Source organism: Haematobia irritans, chromosome 2 (genome assembly GCF_050003625.1).
Source record: "Haematobia irritans isolate KBUSLIRL chromosome 2, ASM5000362v1, whole genome shotgun sequence".
NCBI lineage: Eukaryota > Metazoa > Arthropoda > Insecta > Diptera > Muscidae > Haematobia > Haematobia irritans.
This window is the reverse complement of record NC_134398.1, coordinates 41,650,731-41,670,693: the sequence shown is the minus strand read 5'-3', so window position 1 is coordinate 41,670,693 and position 19,963 is coordinate 41,650,731. Positions and strand designations below refer to the sequence as shown.

At 27.7% G+C, this 19,963-nt stretch overlaps 3 protein-coding genes across 4 annotated transcripts; 2 read left to right on the top strand and 1 right to left on the bottom strand.

Moving 5' to 3' along the window:
* Window positions 1-2,395: 2,395 nt before the first annotated feature.
* LOC142224042 (uncharacterized) lies at window positions 2,396-3,484 on the top strand. Its single transcript, XM_075293852.1, has 2 exons — window positions 2,396-2,535; window positions 2,768-3,484. The coding sequence occupies exons 1-2, from the start codon at window positions 2,482-2,484 to the stop codon at window positions 3,410-3,412; spliced, it is 699 nt and encodes a 232-aa protein (XP_075149967.1). The 5' UTR covers window positions 2,396-2,481; the 3' UTR covers window positions 3,413-3,484.
* Window positions 3,485-10,992: 7,508 nt separating this feature from the next.
* LOC142224041 (uncharacterized) lies at window positions 10,993-11,935 on the top strand. The gene is made up of 2 exons (XM_075293851.1): window positions 10,993-11,142; window positions 11,228-11,935. The coding sequence occupies exons 1-2, from the start codon at window positions 11,098-11,100 to the stop codon at window positions 11,873-11,875; spliced, it is 693 nt and encodes a 230-aa protein (XP_075149966.1). The 5' UTR covers window positions 10,993-11,097; the 3' UTR covers window positions 11,876-11,935.
* Window positions 11,936-18,681: 6,746 nt separating this feature from the next.
* LOC142224040 (uncharacterized) lies at window positions 18,682-19,743 on the bottom strand. Of its 2 annotated transcripts, none has more exons than XM_075293849.1 (2): window positions 19,587-19,743; window positions 18,682-19,527 (listed from the first exon to the last, which is right to left on the bottom strand). In XM_075293849.1, the coding sequence occupies exons 1-2, from the start codon at window positions 19,629-19,631 to the stop codon at window positions 18,781-18,783; spliced, it is 792 nt and encodes a 263-aa protein (XP_075149964.1). In that variant the 5' UTR covers window positions 19,632-19,743; the 3' UTR covers window positions 18,682-18,780. The 2 variants fall into 2 exon arrangements, with proteins under 2 accessions (XP_075149964.1, XP_075149965.1); XM_075293850.1 differs by having other exon boundaries at window positions 19,602-19,728.
* Window positions 19,744-19,963: the final 220 nt, after the last annotated feature.

The window sequence follows — 19,963 nt, the reverse complement described above, 5'->3', positions numbered from 1 at the left end:
TTGAAAAAATTTTCCATAGAAAAAAAATTTTGACAAAATTTTCTATAGAAATTCAGTTTTGGCAATTTTCTATAGAAATAAAATTTTGATACAATTTTCCATGCAAAGAAAATTTTGACAAAATTTTCTGTAGAAATAAATTTGTGAAAAAATTTTCTATAGAAATAAAATTTTGACAACATTTCCTATAGAAATAAAATTTTTGACAAATTTTCTATAGATATCAAATTTTGACAAAATTTTATATAGAAATAAAATTTTGACAAAATTTTCTATAGAAATAAAATTTTGACAAAATTTTCTATAGAAATAAAATGTTGACAAAATTTGGATGTTGTATCACTGTTTCCCGGTATACCGATAAACCTAGCCATTGCAATGATTGAGAAGAAATGGGACTTAAAAAAAACATACAAAAATACCTCGTGATATTTTCAAGGAACTAGCACTATTTTGCATTAAAGACAGTACGTACTTCAAATATGAAGATAAGACATATAAGACACAATTGAAAGGAATGCCAATGGGATCTCCAGCATCTCCAATAATTGCTGACATGGAATAGCTATTGGACGTGTCCTTAAGCAAGATACCGAAACCTCGAATTATAACAAAATATGTGGACGACATATTTGCGATAGTAAAGAAAACCGACGTGGAAAGTACTCTTGACGCATTAAACTCATTCCACAGTCAAATACAATTTACAATGGAGTTAGAGAAGGATAACAAGCTACCATATTTAGACTGTAACATACTGAGAGATGATAGTTGTTTGAGGCTGAATTGGTATCAAAAACAAACAGCAACTGGACGACTAATAAATTATAATTCAAAACACAATAAAAGTATAATCCATATGACAGCAATCAATTTTATAAATCGAATCTTAAGGATAAGTGATGCAGAATTACACAAGGAGAATGAAATAAAGATAAGACAAATATTGACCACAAACGATTTTCCAAATAGAATAATAAGCAGACTAATAAATCGCGTTAAAAATAAAACACTTGACGAAAACATTAAAAATAAGACAATTGAAGAGCCGGAACATAAAAAGGATAAGTCATACAAACCCATGACTTCCGTTGAAGGATTCTCAGAGCGTTTTTTTCAAATCGGTCGTATATAACAAGGACAAGATTCAAATTGCTTCACGCACATCAAGAACAGTAAAGGAATTATTCAGCAACACAAAGTCAAAAATAAAGAATGAGGACAGGAGTAATATAGTGTACAAAATTAAATGTAATGGAGGCAAGTCCAACATATGCCCAATGGCATATGTTGGCACTACAATGACCAAACTTAAGACAAGACTTTCGTCGAATAAATCAGCTGTAGACAAATCAGTAGAGCAAAAAAAGCTCACTGTGCAACAACAGGACACAAGCCCAACTTTCCAGACGTCGAGATACTTGCTCAAGAGAATAATCATAGGCGTAGATACACTCTTGAGATGCTTAATATAATAGATCTCTCTCCTGACAAGAGAATGAATTTCCAAAAAGACACGGGAGAATGCGCGAGAATGTATCGACACATCATAAACAACCATCGACACAAACGAAGCTTAGTGTACGGTGACTTGCAGAACGAACAGCATCACACGAACTCACGTTAGTTATTTTCAATATATTATTTTAGATATATAATATTGTGATTTGTGAACATTAAAAGTAATTTAATTTTTGTATTTTATGTAGATACAAAATCCCAGAAGATGGTTAGTGGCACTAACCGAAATATTGGAAATAAATATTAAAACAAATCAATAATCGATTGTTTCTATGACCTCAAGCTGAACAAAATTAATAATCAGAAAAAATTTTATCACTATAGAAAATTTTGTCAAAATTTTATTACTATAGAAAATTTTGTAAAAATTTTATTTCTATAGAAATTTTGTCAAAATTTTATAATTTTATAAAAATTAAGAAATAAAATTTTGACAAAATTTTCTATAGAAATAAAATTTTGACACAAATGTTGACAAAATTTTCTATGGAAATAAAATTTTGACAAAATTTTCTATAGAAAGAAACTGTTGACAAAATTTTCTATAGACATACAATTTTGACAATATTTTCTATAGAAATACAATTTTGAGAAAACTTTCTATAGAAATAAAATTTTGACAACATTTTCTATAGAAATAAAATTGTAACAAAATTTTCTATAGAAATAAAATTTTGACAAAATTTTCTATAAAAATAATTTTGATAACATTTTCTATAGAAAGAAAATTTTGCAAAATTAGTTTTGTTTGGTAGTTTGTTTTCATATTCAGAATCAATCAATGTGCGGAAATCCCTGTTTAAGCAAAATTATAGCTTGGTTACATCTCATTTATGAAATACTGATAACATTCCATTGTCTGTTTATGGATAGGGGCTGATAAGAAGTCATATAAAATATTTTTATTTGGAAGGAATGTTTTAGTTGATCGATTGTAACCACTGAATAAAAAACGAATCAATGCAGTTATCTTGGCTTACCTATTTTACTTTGGCCCTCATGGGATCAGTTCAGGTATATATCCTAGGATGGCTTTTTCACTTATAAAAATATTGATATGTGATCAATTGATTTATATATTGGATGAAATATAACGGTAAATTGATAAAATGGCCCTAACAACTGAAGAAACACAAACATTTGAAAAATATTTGAATTTGACTTGCTATCAAAGTGACAAAACTTTTAAAGTGATTTGAATTCAAACATTTTCTAAAGGGTTATTCAATATTTTTTGTTTTTGCAGGTGGTGCTTAGTAATTCATACCAGGGAAGTAATGAAATTTCCGATTTACAAAATACCAAACGTTACAAGTTAATATCGTTTATCAATGAAAATCTACGAATGAGTATATGGCCTCAAGAGCTTTATCCCAAGATGTGGGATTATTTGAGTGATGTAAAGAACGATGATGATGTTGATATGCCAAAATCATCTCTGAATTATGGAGAAATTCAACAGACACTTGGGAATTGTTTAAAACACTTACGGTATCTAAAAGAAGACCCCAATAATTGCGAGCATCAGAAGTCCCTGAAAGCTAATCATGATAGATTGAAAGCTTTAATCAAAACTCATGGTAGCCCATCTCTCCAACAAATGTGGACTTCGAAGTATATCGATTTTACACTACAAATGCGAAATATTTTGCGAAATGCATCTGAAAAGTTTTATAGGTTATTGGCCTTAAGTGTGGACTCCTTCATTAAGAGTTTAGACGAAGTTGAAGAATATGAGGAAGTCGATATACTACGATGGAATGATAAATTCCTCATGGAAACTGATATAGTAAAAAAGCAGATATTACTCATTGAATTGATGGGTTTATTTGCAGATGAGAGAAATATTTTAGAGTTAGAGTGTAAAATACAGTATGCGAACTTTTTATAAACGAAATGGAAAAATATATAAACCATGTTAATGTTCAGAAATTATGTAAATAAAAACAATCTTTCCAGAGAATTATTTCTCGCGATACTGCTGTGAACCAAAGTAGTACATATAGCCGATTCTAAAACCCAGCAGGAATAGATTTGTTGCGTCGTTCATTAACGTCAATTCTCTTTTATTACGAATGAACGTGTTAGATTAAGGCGTCTATAATAATTCTATATAAGGATGTCTGTCTGTCTGTCCAAGAACGTTGGTATGTAATTGATTTATCGTCTATCGACTTAAAAAGCTTTGATATTTCCAATTGTTTGTCCATCTAGTGTTCTACACTCATATAAATAATTTTATACCCTCCACCATAGGATGGGGGTATATTAACTTTGTCATTCCGTTTGTAACACATCGAAATATTGCTCTAAGACCCCATAAAGTATATATATTCTGGGTCGTGGTGAAATTCTGAGTCGATCTGAGCATGTCCGTCCGTCCGTCTGTTGAAATCACGCTAACTTCCGAACGAAAAAAGCTAACGACTTGAAACTTGGCACAAGTAGTTGTGATTGATGTAGGTCGGATGGTATTGCAAATGGGCCATATCGGTCCACTTTTACGTATAGCCCCCATATAAAGGGACCCTCAGATTTGGCTTGCGAGGCCTCTAAGAGAAGCAAATTTCATTCGATCCGGCTGAAATTTGGTACATGATGTTAGTATATGGTCTCTAACAACCATGCAAAAATTGGTCCACATCGGTCCAAAATTATATATAGCCCCCATATAAACCGGTCCCCAGATTTGGCTTGCGGAGCCTAAAAGAGAAGCAAATTTCATCCGATCTGGCTGAAATTTGGTACATGATGTTGGTATATGGTCTCTAACAACCATGCAAAAATTGGTCCACATCGGTCAATAATTATATATAGCCCCCATATAAACCGGTCACCAGATTTGACTTCCGGAGCCTCTTGGAAGACCAAAATTCATCTGATTCAGTTGAAATTTGGAACGTTGTGTTAATATATGGCCTCAAACTCCCATGCAAAATTTGGTCGATATCGGTCCATAATTATATATAGGCCCCATATAAACCGATCAACAAATTTGACCTACGGAACCCCTAGGAAGAGCAAAATCTTCCCATTCGGTTGAAATTTGGTACGTGATGTTAGTATATGGTATCCAACAACCATTCAGGAAGTGGTTCCTATCAGTCCATAATTATATATAGCTCCCATATAAACCGATCCCCAGATTTGACCTCCGGTGCCTTTTGGAGAAGCAAAATTCATCCGATCTGGTTGAAATTTGGTACGTGGTGGCAGTATATGGTATTTAACAACCATGCCAAAAGTGGTCCCTATCAGTCCATAGTCATATATAGCCCCCATATAAACGGATCCCGAGATTTGGTTTTAGAGCCTCTTGGATGAGCAAATTTCATCCGAATGAGTTGAAATTTAGAACATTGTGCTAGTATATGGCCGTTAACAACCACACTGTTAGAAAAATATGTTTTTCATATGTTCCGATATAAACACAATTTTTAAACACAATATGTTTAAGTGCCAACATGTAATGTTCCTAAACTAACACTAAATGTTTGGCACACATATGTTAATATGTTAAAATATATTTTGTTTGGGGCATGAATGTTTCATAAAAATAATATGTTGAATGTAAACATATATAAGTTTACAAATTTCGAGTAAACATATATATGTTTACAATTTCTGTGAAAACTGCTTTATGATAAGGAAAACTGCTTTATGATAAGGCCAAAAATTTGATATGCTTAAGTCTAAATATTATTTAATTTGAATATTAGAACGAGTATTCGAAGTAAAGAGAATAGACACTCGGAACCAAGAGCATAGAGATTTGAAAAAAAAAAAACAGCATGTGTTTTCGCCTTTAGAGGAGAATTTTATGTATGTGTGGACAAGTATCATTTTTATCATTTTTGTTTTGTTTATCCTTAAAGGTAAAAATGAAATTAAGTACAAAACACGATAAGTTTTAAAGTCATTTAACATAAAATAGTGTTAAATGCTAGTAAAAAACGGGTCACGCCTAAATAAATTTATGTGTACATTAAAAAATTATTTATGTATGTTTATACTCTTCTTTTGTTAGAGTTTTTGATTTTCTTCCAAAATTTCAAACTTTTATACCAAAAATAGTTTTTTGTTATAAAATTGTTATTTTTGCAATAAAAAAATAATATTTTATTCAAAAGCCATTATATCAAGCACTGTTTCTGACTGTAAATCTTTAATAACCCACATTTCGAAGTTTCATTATAAAAATGTAATATAGTATAAATGTCTAAATTACAAAAAAAATTGGTTCGGTCGGAGCAGGAATTGAACCCACGACCCTTTGCATGCAAGGCAGACATGCTAACCACTGCTCCACGTGGCCAACAAATGTATGTTTCTTTTAAATAATGTTAGGTTAGGTTAGGTTAAAGTGGCAGCCCGATTAAGATTCAGGCTCACTTAGACTATTCAGTCCATTGTGACACCACAATAATGTTATGTTTGCATGGGCTCGTAGGCGCTGCAAACTATGCTATATAAATGTAACTTATAACGATAATTATCTACTGGCGACTATAACTGCTACGTAGCCCAGTGGATAGTGTGTTGGCTTACAAACTGTATGGTCCTCGGTTCGATTCTCCGTCCAGGCGAAAGGTAAAATTTAAAAAAAATTATAAAATTGAATAATTTCTTCAACATTATTTGTATTACAGAAAAAGGTACCAAGAACTAAAAATTTCGTGGAAGTGAAAATTATGTTAGGGAATGAGCACAATCTTCTTTGGGGAAAGTTCTTCCAAGCATATAATATTTTTGGGCTCAATATGCTTCCAAACATATAATATGTTCACATAAAACAAACATATTAATGTTTCGGCAGCATCCAATAATATATGTGCTTCCTGCAAAATATGTTTGGAACATATGTTAGAGAAGCGATTTTTTTTGAGGGTGCATGTCTAACTAGGTCCATATCGGTCTATAAATAGTTATATATAGCCCTCAGATAAATCGATCCCCAATCACACAAAAAAGGGTCCATATCAAGTTCATAATTGTATATAGCCCCCATATAAGCGACCCCCATATTTCAATTCTGGCTCTCTACGTACCGTGCAAAAAGTCCATATCGATTCGTAATTATTTGTAGACTTAACGTATGGACTAACTCACTTTTTGGAAAACGATGTTAAGAAGGTTTAAGATACCACAAACCAAGTAATTCAATTGTGAATGACAGTCTTTCGTAGAAGTTTCTACGCAATCCATGGTGGAGGGTACATAAGATTCGGCCTGGCCGAACTTACGGCCGTATATACTTGTTTATTTTATTTTATTTATATATTGTAAAAATAACCAAGCCTATAGGCAAGTCTACAATAATTACGAATCGATATGGACTTTTTGCACGATACGTAGAGACCCAGAATTGAAATATGGAGGTCGCTTATATGGAGGCTATATACAATTATTAACTTTATATGGACCAATTTTTGTTTGATTGGGGATCGATTTATCTGAGGGCTTTATATAATTACGGACCGATGTGGACCAATTTTTGCATGGTTTTTAGAGACCATATACTAACACCATGTACCAAATTTCAGCTGGATCGAATGAACTTTGCTTCTCTTAGAGGCTCCGCAAACCAAATTTTGGGTTCCGTTTATATGGGGGCTATACGTAAAAGTGGACTAATATGACCCATTTGCAATACCATTCGACCTACATCAATAACAACTACTTGTGCCAAGTTTCAAGTCGATAGCTTGTTTCGTTAGCGTGATTTCAACAGACTGACGGACGGACATGCTCAGATCGACCCAGAATATATATATTTTATGGGGTCTTAGGCCAATATTTCGACGTGTTACCCCCCATCCTATGGTGGAGGGTATAAAAAACTAGCATAATAAATTCTAATCGAGAAAAACAAAGAATAAGTGAAGATACATATTTTTAACAAGTATGTTATATACAGTAGTAAGTTCGGCCGGGCCGAATCTTAAATAGGCACCACCATGAATCAAAATTCTTCGTCGTAACGGGTTACTTGATAATATATAGAATTTCAGGGGGGTTTGATGCCAGATATTCTCTTAAGCAGATATGAAGACTAGATCAGATTCTGGGTTTATAACAACCATTTGTTTGAGTTTTAGAGGAATCATAAATTGATTTGAAATATAAAGTAGTAGATTTTTACCCCTCATTATTCAAATTATTAGAAGAAGTAAAATCTGGAAATTTTACTTTCAGTTTCAAGCAATTTTCATGATCAGTGTCCCTTCTATACCCTCAAGAAGTGAAATCGGTCTATATGGAGGATTTACAAAAAACTATGGTTTATGGGTGCTATGCCAAAAAGATGTACATATACGCACCAAATTCAGCACACCTAATTGTGGTGCTGAAAAATCTACAGAATCTACAACCCCAAATCGGAGGACGAGTTTATAAGGGGGATATATCAAAATCTATACCGACACAAAATATATTCGGAACACCTTTTTATGGCCCTAAAAAACCTGCAGCTTTCAAATTTCAGGAAAATGGGTAAAAACTACGTTTTGTAGAAACTCCTACGACGCCTTCTTCTATTTTTGTCCATTTGTTATATGGGATTGAAGCACTGTGCGACATCAACCTACGATTGAGGAGACGAACCTCTCCAGACACCTCAGTACTTAGCAAGACCGAGATGCACCTAACAATCCTAATTTTGAGACCCAAGAGATAAGTCTTGGTGTGGGATTGGTAGAATTCGTGATGTTTTAATAGGTTTTGCAAAATATTCCTCTCCAACTAGGAGGCACTTCATAAGTTTTCTATAAAAATAAAACATTGACAAAATTTTCTATAGAACTAACATTTTGAGAAAATTTCCTATAGAAATATAAGTTTGAGAAAATTTCTTATAGAAATAAAACATTGACAAAATCTATATATATAAAATTCAATCTATGTTTGTTTATTTGTTTGTTTGTTTGTTTGTTTGTATGTACCGAGTTGGCTCCGAAACGACTGAACCGATTTACTTGAAACTTTCAGAGATCGTAGGGGGCGTCCATGTGGTGAAAATAGGGTACCTCATTTTTTGACACTTGGTCGCGGAGGGGGACCTCCCCTTTGTCGGACTTTTTGAAAATTGGACCAAAGTCGACCGATTTGGTTGAAATTTTCGTTGAAGATTGGGGTTGGCATCTAGACAAAGATCCGCTACTTTTTATTTCGATATTTGGAGGCGGAGGGGGCCTCTCCTTTGTTCGACTTTTTTTAAAGTACAGTGAAAAAACTAAAATTCTCTAAATTATCTGAGATTTACAGAGAACATGTGGTGAGGTTATGGAATTAATATGGGGTACCCGATGATTTCATATGTGGATGGGGAGGGGGACCTCCCCCTTGCCCTACTTTTTGAAACTTGGAATAAAATTATGCGATTTGCTTGAAATTTTCATTGAATGTTGGGGTTGGCATCTAGACCAAAATCCGCTACATTATTTTTCGATATTTGGTCGGGGAGGAGGACCACCCATTTGCCCGACTTTTTTTTTAAAGTACAGTGAAAACAAAACTAAACTCCACCGACTGAAATTTTACGGAAAAAATGGGTGAGGTTATGAAATTTATGTCAGGTTCCTGATTTTTTAATATTTGGTCGGGGAAAAATAAAAGGGCATAGGGAGTGTTTGTCGATATTGTATCGGGGGAAGTGACGTCCCTTTAAAACAATATAGCAAAATTTAAACATCTTCGATCTACTTGAAATTTACAGGGAACGTGGGAGGAGGTGATTAAATTTATACATGATTTTTAAATTAGTATATGATTTTTGGATATCTGGTTGGGGAAGGGGAAAATTGAAATAAGCTTTGTCGATTTACTTCGATAGAATTTATAGAGACCATTGAGTAGTTGTGAAATTAATATAGGGTACGTGATAGTCCGATATCAGGTGGGAGTGGATCGTTTTTTTTTTCTTAAATTGAAAGTAGAGGGTTGTCCGTAAATGGGAACTCGGTACATAATTTTATTATTTTTGCACAAGCTTCTGCCAGACTTAAATTTACATGAAATTGGGAGCCAACGTAGAGGATGCATCATTTTCCAACATTTTAGCAAATGTTAATGTGGTAAAATTTTTTACTACTTTTGCTTTTTCCGATTTATTGGATGGGAAACAGTAATTCTTTGTATGTTATTATAATATTGTGCTTAATTTTCAGATATGTTGAGGAGAAGGATACCTTTCCTTGACAAACCACTTAAAAATGACAAACCACTAAAAAATTCACAAGAAATATAGAAGATTGTCCAACTACTTGAATACAGAACATTATTAAAAAAATTTGGTGGAAAGGGTACACCCTCTCCCCGAAATGTTTTAAGACGAACCGTTTTACATATGCAAGTAGTCCGATTTTTTGAAAGAATTCAAATCTTTTCGAATTTGTTTTCAGCACGAAGGATATGGTTGACTAAGTTCACGCAAAATGTTCCTACAAATACGCTTCGGAAGGCGCAGCGAAGCGGGCCGGGTTACGCTAGTTTTCCAAAATTTTGAGAAAATTTCTTATAAATAAAATTTTGACAAAATTTTCTATAGAAATAAAATTTTGGTAAAATTTTCTATAGAAATAAAATGTTGATAAATTTTGAATAGAAATAAAATTTTGAAAAAAATTTTCTATAGAAATAAAATTTTGAAAAAATTTTCTATAGAAATAAAATTTTGAGAAAATTTTCTATAGAAATAACATTTTGACAAAATTTTCTACAGAAATAAAGTTTTGACAAAATTTTCTATAGAAATAAAATGTTGACAAAATTGTCTATAGAAATAAAACTTTGACAAAAAATTTTTGAAAAAATTTTCTATAGAAATACAATTTTGAGAAAAGTGTCTATAAAAAAAAAATTTGAGAAAATGGTCTATAGCAATAAAATTTTCTACAGAAATAAAATTTTGTGCAAATTTTCTATAGAAATAAAATGTTGACAAAATTTTCTATAGAAATAAAATGTTAACAAAATTTTCTACAAAAATAAAATTTTGACAAAATTTTCTATAGAAATAAGATTTTGACAAAATTTTCTACAGAAATTAAATTTTGACAAAATTTTCGTAGAAATAAAATGTTGACAAAATTTTCTATAGAAATAAAATTTTGACAAAATTTTCTATAGAAATAAAATTTTGAGTAAATTTTCTATAGAAATAAAATTTTGAGTAAATTTTCTATAGAAATAAAATTTTGAGAAAATTTTCTATAGAAATAAAATTTTGAGAAAATTGTTCTGTAATAATAAATTTTTTACAGGATGTTAACCTTCCCTCTTTCCTTAAGGATTCGTATAAACATTTCAGGTCTATAAACTTGAATTGATGTCATCATTTCCGGATGGTGAAAATTCCCGAAAATTTCGTTAATGGTTATTTTAGAATAAGATTGCATGAAATAAAATCGATTCTCAGAAATCTCATTACATGAAATGTGATAATGCATTTAAACATGGGAGGAAAAAAAAAGAGATAAGCAAATTTTCATCGTTTTTTACTTTGCTATATAAAAAGATGAATGCTTTCAGTCGACATCAGTTGTAAATTTGTAATTTCCAATAGCAAATTATTGAACAATGAAAACTTATATTTTTGCATTTGCATTCGTGGTGGCGGTACAGGCAAGTATTCCGATTTGAGACTTTCAAAAAAAAAATATTTTATTTTTGAAGGGATTTAATTTAACTAATGTTTCATTCCTTATAGTTGACAGCAGCTTTACCGACAGATGGCCAAAATGAAATTCATTCATTGATAGAAACCAAACGCTATAAATTAATCGAAAATGCTTATGGGAATTTCCAAAAGAGTTTATGGCCTGCCGAGATACTCCCACCCATTAAGGACTATATGAACGATTTGAAAAAATGGTCTGATAATGAGGTGGGCCTTAAAAACTCAAAACAACATACGGACCTTCAACAAGCTATTGAGAAATGTTTAGATCTTTTAAAGAAACTTACATTAGATCCGGAAAATTGTGAACATCAATTGGCTTTACGAAAGGAACATGATCATCTTAAAACTCTAGTCAAATCTCTCGAAAATATTCGACTTAAAGAGGATTGGATGATGAAAAATGCAAATTTGATGTTGAAAATGCGTCCTATATTGAAGAAATCTTCAGAAAAATTCCACATCAAACTGGCAAAGGAGGTAGAGACCTATATTCAGGGATTAAACGAAGCTGAGAAACTGGAGGACCACGATATATTGGAGTGGTATAAGAAATTCTCCCAGGAGATAGATCACATACGCATGAATATTCTTACCATAGAATTTATGGGTATGTTTCCGGATGAAAGAGCCTTTTTGGAAGCCAAATGTAAAATTCAATTTTCAAATAATTTTTAATATTAAATAAATCGTTTTAATTTTAATAAATAAATCTTTTTAATCTATAATCTATAAAAATATTCGGAAGTTTTTAATCCATTTTGAGATGATGACAAATATTTAAGTACTATATTACTATTACTATTTAAGTACTATAAATACTGAAAATAAAAATATTGTCGAATATTGAAGAATTTTATTTCTATAGGAAATTTTCTAAAAATTTCATGTCTATAAGAAATTTTCTGAAAATTTCATTTCTATAGAAAATTTTCTGAAAATTTCATTTATATAAGAAATTTTCTGGAAATTTCATTTCTATAGGATTTTTTTTTGGAAAATTTCATTTCTATAGGAAATTTTTTGAAAATTTTATGTTTATAAGAAATTTTCATTTCTATAGAAAATTTTCTGAAAATTTAATTCCTATAAGAAAATTTTCTGAAAATTTCATTTCTATAGAAAATTTTCTGAAAATTTAATTTCTTTAGGAAATTTTCTGAAAATTTCAGTTCTATAGACAAGTTTCTGAAAATTTCATTTCTATAGGAAATTTTTACAAAATTTCATTTCTATAGAACATTTTCTGAAAATTTCATTTCTATAAGAACATTTTCTGGAAATTTAATTTCTATAAGAACATTTTCTGAAAATTTCATTTCTATAAGAACATTTTCTGAAAATTTCATTTCTATAGAAAATTTTCTGAAAATTTCATTTCTATAGGATATTTTCTGAAAATTTAATTTCTATAGGAAATTTTCTGAAAATTTCATTTCTATAGGAAATTTTCTGAAAATTTCATTTCTATAGGAAATTTTCTGAAAATTTCATTTCTATAAGACAATTTGCTGAAAATTTAATTTCTATAGGAAATATTGTGAAAAAGTCATTTCTATAGAAAATGTTCTGAAAATTTCATTTCTTTAGGAAATTTTCTGAAAATTTCATTTCTATAGAAAATTTTCTGAAAATTTCATTTCTCTAGGAAATTTTCATTTCTATAGAAATTTTCTGAAAATTTCTTTTTTATGAAATTTTCATTTCTATAAGAAATTTTCTGAAAATTTAATTTCTATAAGAACATTTTCTGAAAATTTCATTTCTATAAGAACATTTTCTGAAAATTTAATTTCTATAGAAAATTTTCTGAAAATTTCATTTCTATAGGAAATTTTCTGAAAATTTCATTTCTATAGGAAATTTTCTGAAAATTTCATTTCTATAGGAAATTTTCTGAAAATTTTATGTTTATATGAAAATTTTCATTTCTATTGGAAATTTTCTGAAAATTTAATTTTTGTAAGAAAATTTTCTGAAAATGTCATTTCTATAGGAAATTTTCTGAAAATTTAATTTCTATAAGAAAATTTTCTGAAAAGTTCATTTGTATAAGCAAATTTTCTGATAATTTCATTTCTATAGAAATTTTTCTGAAAATTTAATTTCTATAGGAAAATTTCTGAAATTTCATTTCTATAAGAAAATTTTCTGAAAATTTCATTTCTATAGAAAATTTTCTGAAAATTTCATTTCATTAGGAAATTTTCTGAAAATTTCATTTCTATAGGATATTTTCTGAAAATTTAATTTCTATAGGAAATTTTCAGAGAATTTCATTTCTATAGGAAATATTGTGAAAAATTCATTTATATAGGAAATAGTGTGAAAAATTTATTTATATAGAATTTTTTTTTGAAAATTTCATTTATATAGAAAATTTTCTGAAAATTTCATTCTATAGGAAATTTTCACAAAGTTTCATTTCTATAGGAAATTTTGACAAAATTTCATTTCTATAGGAAATTTTCACAAAATTTCATTTCTATAGGAAAATTTCTGAAAATTTAATTTCTATAAGAAAATTTTCTGAAAATTTTATTTGTATAAACAAATTTTCTGAAAATTTCATTTCTATAAGAACATTTTCTGAAAATTTCATTTCTATAAGAAAATTTTCTGAAAATGTCATTTCTATAGAAATTTTTCTGAAAATTTCAATTCTATGAAAATGTCATTTCTATAGGAAATTTTCTGAGAATTTCATTTCTATAGGAAATATTGTGAAAAATTCATTTATAGAGGATATTTTCTGAAACTTTAATTTCTATAAGAAAATTTTCTGAAAAGTTCATTTGTATAAGCAAATTTTCTGATAATTTCATTTCTATAGAAAATTTTCTGAAAATCTAATTTCTATAGGAAAATTTCTGAAATTTCATTTCTATAAGAAAATTTTCTGAAAATTTCATTTCTATAGGAAATTTTCTGAAAATTTCATTTCTATATGAAATTTTCTGAAAATTTCATGTTTATAGGAAATTTTCATTTCTATTGGAAATTTTCGGAAAATTTAATTTTTTAAGAAAATTTTCTGAAAATGTCATTTCTATAGGAAATTTTCTGAAAATTTAATTTCTATAAGAAAATTTTCTGAAAAGTTCATTTGTATAAGCAAATTTTCTGATAATTTCATTTCTATAGAAATTTTTCTGAAAATTTAATTTCTATAGGAAAATTTCTGAAATTTCATTTCTATAAGAAAATTTTCTGAAAATTTCATTTCTATAGAAAATTTTCTGAAAATTTCATTTCTTTAGGAAATTTTCTGAAAATTTCATTTCTATAGGATATTTTCTGAAAATTTAATTTCTATAGGAAATTTTCTGAGAATTTCATTTCTATAGGAAATATTGTGAAAAATTCATTTATATAGGAAATAGTGTGAACAATTTATTTATATAGATTTTTTTTTTGAAAATTTCATTTATATAGAAAATTTTCCGAAAATTTCATTCTATAGGAAATTTTCACAAAGTTTCATTTCTATAGGAAATTTTGACAAAATTTCATTTCTATAGGAAATGTTCACAAAATTTCATTTCTATAGGAAAATTTCTGAAAATTTAATTTCTATAAGAAAATTTTCTGAAAATTTCATTTGTATAAACAAATTTTCTGAAAATTTCATTTCTATAAGAAAATTTTCTGAAAAGTTCATTAGTATAAGCAAATTTTCTGATAATTTCATTTCTATCGAAAATTTTCTGAAAATTTAATTTCTATAGGAAAATTTCTGAAATTTCATTTCTATAAGAAAATTTTCTGAAAATTTCATTTCAGTAGGAAATTTTCACAAAATTTCATTTCTATAGAAAATTTTCTGAAAATTTAATTTCTTTAGGAAATTTTCTGAAAATTTCATTTCTATAGGATATTTTCTGAAAATTTAATTTCTATAGGAAATTTTCAGAGAATTTCATTTCTATAGGAAATATTGTGAAAAATTCATTTATATAGGAAATAGTGTGAAAAATTTATTTATATAGAATTTTTTTTTGAAAATTTCATTTATATAGAAAATTTTCTGAAAATTTCATTCTATAGGAAATTTTCACAAAGTTTCATTTCTATAGGAAATTTTGACAAAATTTCATTTCTATAGGAAATTTTCACAAAATTTCATTTCTATAGGAAAATTTCTGAAAATTTAATTTCTATAAGAAAATTTTCTGAAAATTTTATTTGTATAAACAAATTTTCTGAAAATTTCATTTCTATAAGAACATTTTCTGAAAATTTCATTTCTATAAGAAAATTTTCTGAAAATGTCATTTCTATAGAAATTTTTCTGAAAATTTCAATTCTATGAAAATGTCATTTCTATAGGAAATTTTCTGAGAATTTCATTTCTATAGGAAATATTGCGAAAAATTCATTTATAGAGGATATTTTCTGAAACTTTAATTTCTATAAGAAAATTTTCTGAAAAGTTCATTTGTATAAGCAAATTTTCTGATAATTTCATTTCTATAGAAAATTTTCTGAAAATCTAATTTCTATAGGAAAATTTCTGAAATTTCATTTCTATAAGAAAATTTTCTGAAAATTTCATTTCTATAGGAAATTTTCTGAAAATTTCATTTCTATATGAAATTTTCTGAAAATTTCATGTTTATAGGAAATTTTCATTTCTATTGGAAATTTTCTGAAAATTTAATTTTTTAAGAAAATTTTCTGAAAATGTAATTTCTATAGGAAATTTTCTGAAAATTTAATTTCTATAAGAAAATTTTCTGAAAAGTTCATTTGTATAAGCAAATTTTCTGATAATTTCATTTCTATAGAAATTTTTCTGAAAATTTAATTTCTATAGGAAAATTTCTGAAATTTCATTTCTATAAGAAAATTTTCTGAAAATTTCATTTCTATAGAAAATTTTCAGAAAATTTCATTTCTTTAGGAAATTTTCTGAAAATTTCATTTCTATAGGATATTTTCTGAAAATTTAATTTCTATAGGAAATTTTCTGAGAATTTCATTTCTATAGGAAATATTGTGAAAAATTCATTTATATAGGAAATAGTGTGAACAATTTATTTATATAGATTTTTTTTTTTGAAAATTTCATTTATATAGAAAATTTTCTGAAAATTTCATTCTATAGGAAATTTTCACAAAGTTTCATTTCTATAGGAAATTTTGACAAAATTTCATTTCTATAGGAAATGTTCACAAAATTTCATTTCTATAGGAAAATTTCTGAAAATTTAATTTCTATAAGAAAATTTTCTGAAAATTTCATTTGTATAAACAAATTTTCTGAAAATTTCATTTCTATAAGAAAATTTTCTGAAAAGTTCATTAGTATAAGCAAATTTTCTGATAATTTCATTTCTATCGAAAATTTTCTGAAAATTTAATTTCTATAGGAAAATTTCTGAAATTTCATTTCTATAAGAAAATTTTCTGAAAATTTCATTTCAGTAGGAAATTTTCACAAAATTTCATTTCTATAGAAAATTTTCTGAAAATTTAATTTCTTTAGGAAATTTTCTGAAAATTTCATTTCTATAGGATATTTTCTGAAAATTTCATTTATATAGGACATTTTCTGAAAATTTCATGTTTATAGGAAATTTTCATTTCTATTGGAAATTTTCTGAAAATTTAATTTTTGTAAGAAAATTTTCTGAAAATGTCATTTCTATAGGAAATTTTCTGAAAATTTAATTTCTATAAGAAAATTTTCTGATAAGTTCATTTGTATAAGCAAATTTTCTGATAATTTCATTTCTATAGAAATTTTTCTGAAAATTTAATTTCTATAGGAAAATTTCTGAAATTTCATTTCTATAAGAAAATTTTCTGAAAATTTCATTTCTATAGAAAATTTTCTGAAAATTTCATTTCTTTAGGAAATTTTCTGAAAATTTCATTTCTATAGGATATTTTCTGAAAATTAAATTTCTATAGGAAATTTTCAGAGAATTTCATTTCTATAGGAAATATTGTGAAAAATTTATTTATATAGAATTTTTTTTTGAAAATTTCATTTATATAGAAAATTTTCTGAAAATTTCATTCTATAGGAAATTTTCACAAAGTTTCATTTCTATAGGAAATTTTGACAAAATTTCATTTCTATAGGAAATTTTCACAAAATTTCATTTCTGTAGGAAAATTTCTGAAAATTTAATTTCTATAAGAAAATTTTCTGAAAATTTCATTTGTATAAACAAATTTTCTGAATATTTCATTTCTATAAGAACATTTTCTGAAAATTTCATTTCTATAAGAAAATTTTCTGAAAATGTCATTTCTATAGAAAATTTTCTGAAAATTTCAATTCTATGAAAATGTCATTTCTATAGGAAATTTTCTGAGAATTTCATTTCTATAGGAAATATTGTGAAAAATTCATTTATATAGGATATTTTCTGAAAATTTAATTTCTATAAGAAAATTTTCTGAAAAGTTCATTTGTATAAGCAAATTTTCTGATAATTTCATTTCTTTAGGAAATTTCCTAAAAATTTCATTTCTATAGGAAATATTGTGAAAAATTCATTTATATAGGAAATTTTCTGAAAATTTCATTTCTATAGGAAATTTTCTCAAAATCTCATTTCTATAGGAAATTTTCTCAAAATCTCATTTCTATAGAAAATTTTCTGAAAATTTCATTTCTTTAGGAAATTTTCTGAAAATTTAATTTCTTTAGGATATTTTCTGAAAATTTAATTTATATAGGAAATTTTCTGAAAATTTCATTTATATAGAACATTTTGTGAACATTTCATTTCTATCGGATATTTTCTGAAAATTTCATTTCTATAGGAACTTTTCTGAAAATTTCATTTCTATAGGAAATTTTTTGAAAATTCCATTTCTATAGGCAATTTTCTGAAAATTTCAATTTTAATACGAAATTTTATCAAAATTTCATTTTTATTGAAAATTTTGTCAAAATTTTGTTTTCTGAAAATTTAATTTGTATACGAAAATTTCATTCCTATAGGAAGTTTTCTGAAAATTCATTTCTATAGAAATACTCTGAAAATTTCATTTTTGTAGGAAATTCTCTGAAAATTTAATGTCTATAGGAAATTTTCTGAAAATTTGATTTCTGAATTTTCTGAAAATTTCTAAAGGAAATTTTCTGAAAATTTCATTTCTATAGAAAATGTTCTGAAAATTTTGTTTCCATAGGACATTTTTTGAATATTTCCTTTTTATAGGAAATTTTGTCATAATTTTCAATAGATATGGGAAATTGTGTTAAAATATCATTTCTATAAGAAATTTTGTCAAAATTTAATTTTTATAAGATTTTGTTTTTTAATTTCATTTCTATAGGAAATTTTGTCAAAATTTCATTTTTATAGGAAATTTTCACAAAATTTAATTTCAGTAGCAAATTTTGTCATAATTTCATATCAATAGGAAATTGTGTCAAATTTTAACTTATATGGGAAATTTGCACACAATTTCATTTCTTTTGAAAGTAAAGGAGATTTGAAATTAAAAAAAAGGATAAAAAATTTGAAAAAGAAAAATACAAATTGTAATTTTATTAAATGACAAGTGAACTCCAATGCCTATCGTATATCACATAACTGAAGAAATTATACCCTTCATTTTCAATTTCCCACAGCCCATGAATTGATTTTCTGTGGAAATTCCACAAATCTAGAAGATTCCCATTTACAATTGGACTCACTACGACCTTTGACATGTAGCCCGCGCAATATAAATTTCGTAAACTTTTCGAAAACTTCATATTTTTTCTTGGAATTGGCCGATGGTAGAAATTCATCACAACTTCTAAGAAGTTCTTTGTATTCTTCCCTCTCGGCAGGACTTAGATTTTGCTTAAAATTATAGATGATAGTGGGTAATCTCTCATAGATTTCTTTAAGATCTATAGAAAATTCTTGACTCATCTTGGTGGTGGCTTCATTGTATCTGCGGCGAATGAGATTCACTAATGCGGTATTATTATTGGGGCTGGTGTTTAGGAATTCCATATTTTTGGAAATTTCTTCAAGTTCCTGTGAAGCTTTCGCCTGTAGAATACAACTTTGAGAGTCCTTTTTAAGTTTCTCTATAGCTTGAATGAAACGTTCAATTTGTTGCTTAAGTTTTTGATATGGTGCCGATGAGAAGCTCTTATCTCCTTTATGTGAGTCTAGGAATTCATTATAACCCGCCAATAGTGTCTCATACGAGGAGCCTTCGATGATCAATTGTTTTGTACTCCAATCATTTATTTTGTTGGCTATAAAATCGAAAAGTTCCAAACGCTTATCTGTTGGAGGTTTTATAAATTCAATAATGGGTTGGGATCCATCCTGCATTGAGTTGGCTGCATTCCCAAATGATATATTCTGCAATGAGAGGATATACGATAAATTTTAAGCGATGTCATTATGAGCCAATAACAAACCTTTAATACTATTACCAGCCAGAAGATATTTTCAAATTTGACCATCCTCAGTTTTGAACTCTAAGAAAGTCTAAAATTCAACGTTGAATATTTTTTTTGGAATTTATAAAACGACTCAAGGTTTGTTTTGATACTGATTTGACTGGTAGAGCTTCATATTCCCAGATCTTTAATTGTCATTGTTTATATTTGTGTTCGTTCATTATCTCTTAAGTGTAGGGGTCATAGCAGTGATAATAGACTATGAATTCGTAATCATATAAACTAATTGATGATAAACGGATTTAAAATAGTTTCATATTAATTAGCATTAAAGTTCAAATTCAAATTTCATATTTGCCAATCCATTTGTGAGTGACTGAACCTCAGAAAAATGT

What these genes read in the sequence shown, in the direction of transcription:
- LOC142224042 (XM_075293852.1), top strand. Translation starts at nt 2,482, where the DNA reads ATGCAGTTATCTTGGCTTACCTATTTTACTTTGGCCCTCATGGGATCA. An exon ending in CCCTCATGGGATCAGTTCAG is followed by an intron (nt 2,536 to 2,767) that starts GTATATATCCTA and finishes TTGTTTTTGCAG; the next exon opens with GTGGTGCTTAGTAATTCATA.
- LOC142224041 (XM_075293851.1), top strand. Translation starts at nt 11,098, where the DNA reads ATGAAAACTTATATTTTTGCATTTGCATTCGTGGTGGCGGTACAG. An exon ending in CATTCGTGGTGGCGGTACAG is followed by an intron (nt 11,143 to 11,227) that starts GCAAGTATTCCG and finishes CATTCCTTATAG; the next exon opens with TTGACAGCAGCTTTACCGAC.
- LOC142224040 (XM_075293849.1), bottom strand. Translation starts at nt 19,631, where the DNA reads ATGGTCAAATTTGAAAATATCTTCTGGCTGGTAATAGTATTAAAG. An exon ending in GGCTGGTAATAGTATTAAAG is followed by an intron (nt 19,528 to 19,586) that starts GTTTGTTATTGG and finishes CTCTCATTGCAG; the next exon opens with AATATATCATTTGGGAATGC.